The sequence below is a fragment of the Erithacus rubecula genome, assembly GCF_903797595.1.
Source record: "Erithacus rubecula genome assembly, chromosome: 31".
Lineage (NCBI taxonomy): Eukaryota > Metazoa > Chordata > Aves > Passeriformes > Muscicapidae > Erithacus > Erithacus rubecula.
Window position 1 is genome coordinate 2,227,180 of NC_136682.1, and position 8,490 is coordinate 2,235,669.

Below are 8,490 nucleotides of genomic sequence, written 5' to 3' on the forward strand. Positions count from 1 at the left end.
GATCCTGCTTTGGGATCTGGGTTTAGGATCCTGCTTTGGGATCCGGCTTTGGGATCCTGCTTTGGGATCCTGGCTTTGGGATCCTGCTTTGGGATCTCCAGGAGTTTTGCCTCCTGCCGGGCCTCCCACCATCTGCTCCCCCCCCCGCCCCCCCCAGAGGCTCCCTCCAGCTCCCTCCCTAAATCCCGCCTTAATCCCATTTTATCAGGAAGGAATTTCCAGAGATAACCCCGAAGGGTGGGACCCAGACCCTGCAGGACACCCCTTCCCCCAGTCCCCCAAGACCACCGAGTCCCCCCAAGGAGCAGAGGGGACCCCCTAAAGCTTTGAGGGCCCCAGCTGAGCCCCCCATCACCATCAGCTGGGGACACGGGGACACAGAGGGACACGGGGGGATGTGAGGTGATGGGGTGGGGGACGTTTTGGGGATGGGGGGATTCGGGGGGACACGAGGAGTGGAAACTGGGGGATACCAGGTGACACGGGAGGAACATGGGGGGGAGGGTCACAGGGACATGGGGGATGTTTGGGGACCAGGGGACACAGGGGGAAGGCGGGGGGGGGGGGAATACGTCACCCACGGGGAACGCCTGGAATGTTCCCGATAAGGCCCAGAGTGGGAGCAGCCCCGACACCCCGCCCCTCCCCCCGCACCCTTCAGGGGTCCCAGGGGGTCCCCAAAAAGGGACGAGGCTGCTGGACCCCGGGAGGGACCCCCTGGGACCCTCGGGGACCTCGCGGGGAAAGCGGGGAAAAAGGAGGAGAAAGGGGAAGATGGAGCAGAATGGGGTAAAACTGGGCATAAGTGGGGGAAACAGGAATGGGGCAAAGCAGAGAAAAACAGAGAAAAAATGGGGCAAATGGGAAATGGGAGAATAAGGGGAAGGAATGGGCAAAATGGGGTGAAACGGCAGAAAATGGGGATAAAGTGGAAAAAATGGGCAGAGAGGGCAAAACGAGACAAAAGGGGATAAATGGGATTGGAATGGGGTAAAATAGAGCAAGATCAGGCAAAAAAAAAAGGGTTAAAGTGGACAAGAATAGGACAAAACAAAAAGATAGGGCAAAAATGAGTAAAATGGGGTGAATTGCAGCAAAAATGAGATAAGTCAAGGCAGTGATGGGCAAAAGTGGAAAAAAATGAGTAAATGAAACATGAACGGGCAAAACAGGGCAAAATGGGGGAAAGGGAGCAAAGCAGGGCAGGAATAGGGTGAAACGGGGTCTCGGGTCAGGCAGGGGCTGCAGCAGTGTGAAGGTCAGTAGGGTGATGTGGGCCTGGCTATGGGGACCCAAAAATGTGTGGGGCTGATCCCGATTCTGCCCCACATCCCACAGTTCTGATTCTGGGGCTGACCCCCATTCCTGTGTCCCCCACCCCACAGTTATGGGGTCGATCCCACCCTTCTGAACCCACGCCACAAATTCTGGGTCAGATCCCCATTCTTTCAATCCTCACCCCACAAGTTCTGGGGCTGATTCCTTTCCCTCTGTCCCCCACCCCACATTTCTGGGCCGCACCCCTTGAGTCTTGGGGTCGATTCCCTTCCCCCTGCCCTGCACTCCCCAATTCTGGCTCAGACCCCCAAACCTCTGCCCCGCATCCCACGAGTTTTGGGGCTGATTATTTCCCTCTCACACCGCACTCCCCAAGTTTTGGGGTCGATTCCCTTCCCTGTCCCCCACCCCCCCGTTGTGGGGCCGGTCCCCGCACGAACAAAGCCCTGGGCCGGCTCCAGCCGCACCTTCCCGGGAGCGCGGCCGTGGGGAGGTGCCGTGGGGCCGCTCCCGGCTATAAATCCCAGCCACAATTCCCGCCCGGAGTTCCGTCCGTGCGTCCGTCCGTGCGACTCTCGGCCTCTCGCCGTCGTGCCATGAGCTTCTCCCGCCGCACCGTCTATTCCAGCTCCGTCCGCTCCGGCGGGATCGGGACCCTCGGGACCCCCGGGGTGGTCCCCGGCCGCCGCTTCGCCCCCCTGGGCAGCGCCGCCAGCGTGTACGCGGGGGCAGGGGGCGCGGGGTCCCGCATCTCCGTCACCCGCACCCTCAGCAGCGCCGGGGGCGCCTTTGGGGCCGGTTATGGGGCCGGTTATGGGGCCGGCCTGGGGGGCAGCGTCTTCCTGGGGGGCTCCGGGACCGTGGCCAACGAGAAGGAGGCGATGCAGGACCTCAACGACCGCCTGGCCACGTACCTGGAGCAGGTGCGGAGCCTGGAGCGGGAGAACCGGCGCCTGGAGACCCAAATCCGAGAGTTTATGGCCCGAAAGGGGCCCAGCGCCCACGACTGGAGCCCCCAGTGGGAGCTGATCGAGGAGCTGCGGGACAAGGTGGGGGCGCGGGGGGGCTTGGCGTTAAACATTAACGAGGGGGGAGGGGAAGGGCTGAACTTTGCATCCGCGAGGGTCTGTAAATCCCTGGGGGGGGGGGGGGGGTTTAGGGGAGATCTGTAAGTCTCCGTGAGTGGGGGGCGCAGGGGGATTTCCCCCCCGCGGGGCTGTTTTTGCGTGGGGCTAAGGGAGGTGACCGAGCCCACCGGGGTGGGGCAGTGTCAAAGGAGCCCCCTTCCATTTTTACCCCGATTTTGGGGTAAATGAGCCTCCCCCAGGTCCCCAAAGCCCCTCCTGGAGCCTCCTCAAGGTGACCGGCACCCCTCCCCCCCCCCGAAACCTAGGCCCCCCCCGCCCCGCCCCCACCCTGGGTTATCGGCGCTTTTCCGGGGCGAGGCCCTGCGGGGAAGGGGGGCCGGAGAAGTCATCTTGCCACGGTGACAGTGACACGTGTCCCTGTGTCCCTGTGTCCCTGAGCTCGTCCATGTGTCCCACTCATCTGTCTCCCCCCCATATCCATGTGTTCACCTGTGTCCGTGTGTCTCCATGTCCATGTGTCCCTCCAAGCCCCCCATCTGTGTGTCCCCATGTCCACGTGTCTCCCCATATCCGTGTGTCCCTTGTCCCCCTGTCCATGTGTCCATCTGTCACTCCATGTCCCTATATCTGCACAAACGTGTCCCTGGCTCCATGTGTGTCCTGGTGTCCCATCCCAGATCCTGGAGAGCACGGTGGAGAATGCACGGACTGTGCTGCAGATTGACAATGCACGGCTGGCAGCCGATGATTTCCGAGTCAAGTGAGGGAGGGATACTGGGAATACTGGGAATACTGGGAATAATGGGAATACTTGGAATCATGGGGGTGGGAACATGGCAGGGATGCCATGGGAATGAGGATGGAGTGGGAATGGGGATGGAAATTGGGGTGGGAATATGATGGAAGAGAAGGGGGAGATAGGCACTGAGTGGGAATGGGGATAGGGGTGGAAATGGAGTTGGAAACAAGGTGGGAATGGAGATGGGAATAGGTGTGGGATTGGGTAGGAATGGGGATGGAGTGGGGATGAGGGTGAGGGTGTGAACTGGGATGACAGTTGGGATAGAGACAAGATGGGGATGAGGGCAAGGACGAGGATGGAAATGGGAGTGGGAGCAGTGGGAGTGGAATGGGAATGGGAAGAAGGATGGTGAGGGAGATGGGGCATGGAAACTGGAGTGGGAATGGGAATAGGGTGGAAATGGATGGGGATGGGGATGGGGATTGGGATGGGGGGAGAACAGGTGGCAGTGGGGGTGAGGATGAGGATGGGGTAGAGACTGAATGAGGATAGCTGTTTAGGGATGGGAATGGGGTGGAGAGAGAGATGAGGATGGTGCTGGAGATGAGATGTGCACAAGGACAAGGGTGGAAATAGGAGTGGGAATGGGGACCGGATGTGGACAGGGACAAGGATGGGCTGAGGGTGGAAATCAGGATGAGGACAAGGTGAAAATGGAAACAGGAGTGTGAGTGGGGATGGGAAACTGGATGGGGAAAAGGACAGGGATGGGGACAGCTGTAGGTGAGAATTGGAATGGGACAAGAATGGGAACGTGGATGGAGACAAGGATGGAACAGGATCGGAGATGAGGGTGAGGAAGATGAGATAGGAATGGGGTGGGAAATGTAGGATGAAAATGGGGATGAGGACAAGGAGAAGGATGGAAATGAGGGTGGGGACAGGGAAGATGGGATGAGTGGAGGTGGCAGAGCGAATGAGACAGATAAGAGCATGAATGGAGATATTGATGGGGTGAGGTCAGGTGGGGCTGGAGATGGAAATGAGGACAAGGGTGGGACAAGGAGAAGGATGGGATTGAAAATGGAGATGAGGATGAGGAGGGAAGGGATGGAAATGAGAATGAAGATGGATATGAGACAGAATGATGGGAATGGGACAGGGATGGGAAAAGGGATATGGTGGGGATGGAAATGGGGATGAGGATGATGGGACAGGGATGGGGAGGAGGATGTGTTGAGGATGGAAATGGGGCTGAGGACAACAGGGATTGAACAAAGACGAGGAAAAGGCTGCGTTGGGTGGGGATGGAAATGGGGCTGACGCTGGGGAACAAGGATAGTCGGGGACAGGAAGAGGCCCTTGGACAAGGACAGAGTTGTGCCTGGGGGCAAGGCTGGCTCACTCCGTGTCCCCTGCTCCTGGCAGGTTCGAGGCAGAGCTGGCCATCCGCCTCTCGGTGGACGGCGACATCGCGGGGCTGCGCAAGGTCCTGGACGACACCAACATGGCGCGGCTGCAGCTCGAGGGGGACATCGAGGCCCTGCGCGAGGAGCTGATCCTGCTGCGCAAGGACCATGACCAGGTGGGGCTGGGGGGCTGGGGGGGGGAGGGGAGGGGTGAGGTGGGACCCTAAACTGACCCATTGTGCCCCCAGGAGGTGCAGGACCTGCGGGCACAGGTCTCGCAGTCGGCGCTGACCGTGGAGGTGGATGCGCCGCGGTCACAGGATTTAGGGAAGGTCCTGGGAGAGCTGCGGGCTCAGTATGACGCCCTGGCCCAGAAAAACCTGGAGGACTTGGAGAAGCAGTGGGGGCAGCAGGTGAGGAACCCTGAAAAAAACCCAAATCCCACCCAAAAACCAGCCCTGCAATGGTCCTGGGGGAGCTGTGGGTACAGAACAATGCCCTGGTCTGGAAATCGCTGAAGGACCTGGAGAAGCAGAGGGGGTGGGAGTTGGGGACCCCAAACCTCCCCCAGACTCCCACCAATCCACACCCGAGGGTCCCCAGTCATTCTCCATAAAGATGTCCCCGGTGGGGAGGTCACCTGGGGGGTCCCAAACAAGGGGAAACCCTTTTTGGGGATTGTCCCCATGCAGGCATGGGAGGTTCCCAAAGCAGCAGCACAAAGGGCAGGGAGAGGGGTGGCAGACCCAGGGGGATCCTAGGTGAAGATTTGGGACATCTTCAGGGGGACTCCTGCAGTGAACTGCTCCAGGTGCCTCCTGGTCCAAACTTGGGGACACTTTTGAGGTGGTCTCTGTCCAAGGGGGTCCTATTTGGACACCCCATGATGTGGGACCCCAAGCCTGAGTCTGGCTCTTCTTGGGATGGTCTCACCCCCCCACAGCCCCTCCAGGACTTGGGGTGTCTGTGGTGGGTGGGACAGAGACACCCCCCAGACCCCAAGGGTGTCCCCAGGCCTCCCCAGCCCCCTCCTGTCCCTCCCAGATCACGGAGACCACCCTGGAGGTGACGCAGAGCACCAAGGACCTGGACACGGCGCGAGGCACGGTCGGGGCGCTGCGCCGCTCGCTGCAGACCCTCGAGATTGACCTCGAGGCCCTGCGCAACCAGGTACCCCAAAATCTCCCAAACTCCCCAAACAACTCCAGCCCTCCTAGTCCCTCAATCCACAGCCTCACACCTCCAAACTCCCCCCTAAAAAAAAACTAACTGCCCTTAATCCATGGCTTCAGAGCCCCAAGACCTTTCCAACCCCCAGCCCATAAATCCAGCCATTTTTGAGGTCCTGACCCCGCACCCCCAAACTCTCTGAATCCCCCAGAACTTGGGTCTGGAGGTGGCACTGCCTGAGGCTGAGGCTTGAACCCCCATAAGATTCCCTAATCCACCCATGATCCCCCCAGAACATGATTTTGGGGGCTGCATTGACCAAAGCTGAGAGTGAACCCCGAGTTTTTGGGGTGAACCCCCACAGAACCCCTAAGTCCCCCCCGAATGCAGCTCTGGAGGCAGTACTGGCTGAGCCCGAGGTGACTCCCCCCCATTTTCATGGTGCAGGTCCTCAAAACACCCCATTTTAGGGGTGCTGACTCCCCCAAAACCCCCTACTTCCCCCCCAAACACCCCAGAACATGGATTTAGAGTCTGCCATGATCAAGGCTGAGTCTCAGACCGAGGAGAACCCTCCCAAAACTTCCTTAAGCCCCCCAATCCCTCCAGAACGTGGGTCTGGAGGCAGTGCTGGCCGAGGCTGAAACACGGCATGAGCCCTTCATCCCCAATTTTCGGGGTGCTGCCTCCCCCAAACCCCCTAATGGCCCGGATTCCCCCAGAATGCGGGTCTGGAAGCGGCGCTGGCCGAGGCCGAGGCTCGGGCCGGGGCTCACCTGGCGCAGGTGCAGCTCCAGGTGAGCGCGGCCGAGGCGGAGCTGCGGGAGGTGCGGGCGCAGCTCCAGCGGCAGAACGAGCAGCACCGGGAGCTGCTCGGCCTCAAGGACCGGCTCGAGGCCGAGATCGCGACATATCGGGAGCTGCTGGAGGGCGGCGACGGCTTCAGGTGAGCGGGGGTGGGGCTGGGGAGGGGATCAGGTGATCGGGTATGGGGGGATTCAGGAGCGGAGAAAGAAATTCGGGTACCACCAGGGTGGATGTGCAAGTGAGAGGGGGAAGTTCAGGTACGGGGGTGGGGTGAGTTCAGGTGAGTGGGGAAGTTCAGGTGAGGGGGAGGAGTTGGGGGGGGGTTTAGGTGAGAGGGGGCTTCAGGGTTGAGAGGGTTCAGGGGGAGTTCGGTGGAGAGGGAAGGAATTCAGGTATGGGGTGTTAGAAGTTCAGAAATTCAGAGGAATTTGGAGGTGCAGTTCAGATATGGGCGTTTCAGGTGAGGAGGGGAAAAAAGCCAGGTAGAGGGGGTGGGAGTTCAAATCGGGGGGTTCAGGTACAGGGGGAGAATGTGGGGGGGCATTCAAGTACAGGGGTTCAGGTGAGGGGGGAAGTTCAGGTTTGGGGGAAGGTGAGCAGAGAGAGCTCAGGTGAGGAAGTTTGAGGGGCGAGTTCAGGTACAGGGGCTTGAGAGTGGGGGGAGTTCACGTGAGGGGGAAATCCAGGTACAGGGGGGTTCAGGTGGGGTGGAAGTTGAAGTGAGGGGAAAATAGAGGGTGGGGAGATGTGAAGGGGGTGGGAAGGGATAATCCCAGGAGTGGGGTGTGCAGGTGCTGTCCCTGGCAGGGGGAGGGGACAGCGGTGACACCCAGAGCAGATGAGCCTCCTGTGATGAGGTGTCCAGATCCCACCAGTTACAAGATTTTGGGGACAGCCAGGGGACAGAGGTGACATCCAGGGGGGATGATCCCAGGAGATCAATTATCCAAGCTCTGTCCTTCAGGATAGTCTGGGGATGGGGACAATGGTGACATCAGAGGGGAGGAACCCCAGTGTCCAAGTGTCCAGATCTCTCCAGTTACAGCATATTGGGAGCAGCCAGGGGACAGTGGTGACACCCAGAGGGGACAAATCTCCAGGGTGTTGGGACACCCCAGCCCATCCCCCCCAGCCATTCTGTCGCCATCACAAGTGATACTTGGGTGACACTACCGGCATGGGGAGGGGACCCCGGGTGCCCCCACTCCTAACCCCCCTCCCCGCAGCCTGAGGGATGCCCTGGACAAGGAGACCACGGCCACCACGGCGGGGACCGGCGCCACCCACCGCGTGGTCACCGAGACCACCAGGGAGGTGAAGGTCCGCACCTACTGAGGGGGTCACAGGACCCGAAAATCGGGGTGGGGGAGCCCCGAGCCCCTCCGGATCCAAATAAAGTGGTGATTCCCATGAATGGCAGATGGGATGTGCTGGTGTGTCCTTGTGGGGGGAAAGCGGGGGTGGGGGGAGGGGCTGAGACGGGGGGGAAACTGAGGCAGGGGGTGTGGAGGGCTGTCAGGGTTCGGATGAATTCCTGCACGCCCTCTGTGTCACCATCCCGACACCGATCCCCGGTCACCCATGCCCACCGGGACACCCCCTTCGCCCCACACCCATGTCGGGGTTCCTGGGGTCATCGACCTTCCAGAACCAGCCAGGAGGACCCCAAAAGGTCCCTGTCCGCACCAGCCTCGGGGTCAGCCTTGAGCTACGTCCCTTCGTGAGCCGCTCCCGGGGGGCACGGGGGTTGCGGGACCTTGGATCCCGGTGCGGTGCTCGGGGGTCCCGGTGCGGTGCTCGGGGGTCCCGGTGGGGTGCTCGGAGGTCGCGGTGCGGAGCTCGGGGGTCCCGGTGCGGTGTTCGGGGATGCCGGTGCGGTGTTCGGGGATGCCGGTGCAGTGCTCAGAGGTCCTGGTGGGATGCTCGGGGGTCCCGGTGGGGTGCTCGGAGGTCGCGGTGCGGAGCTCGGGGGTCCCGGTGCGGAGCTCGGGGGTGC

General features: G+C 60.8%; 1 protein-coding gene across 1 annotated transcript; it reads left to right on the top strand.

Moving 5' to 3' along the window:
• The first annotated feature begins 1,805 nt into the window (after positions 1–1,805).
• Positions 1,806–7,898, top strand: KRT18 (keratin 18). Its single transcript, XM_079329128.1, has 7 exons — positions 1,806–2,327; positions 3,044–3,126; positions 4,537–4,693; positions 4,766–4,930; positions 5,562–5,687; positions 6,410–6,633; positions 7,721–7,898. Exons 1-7 carry the CDS (start codon positions 1,875–1,877, stop codon positions 7,827–7,829), a joined length of 1,317 nt encoding a protein of 438 aa, XP_079185254.1. The 5' UTR covers positions 1,806–1,874; the 3' UTR covers positions 7,830–7,898.
• The last annotated feature ends 592 nt before the right edge of the window (positions 7,899–8,490 follow it).

Excerpts from the sequence above, each read along its gene's own strand:
- KRT18 (XM_079329128.1), top strand. The coding sequence starts at position 1,875 with ATGAGCTTCTCCCGCCGCACCGTCTATTCCAGCTCCGTCCGCTCCGGC. Across the intron at positions 4,931-5,561 it reads AGAAGCAGTGGGGGCAGCAG|ATCACGGAGACCACCCTGGA; the intron begins GTGAGGAACCCT and ends TGTCCCTCCCAG. Across the intron at positions 5,688-6,409 it reads TCGAGGCCCTGCGCAACCAG|AATGCGGGTCTGGAAGCGGC; the intron begins GTACCCCAAAAT and ends GGATTCCCCCAG.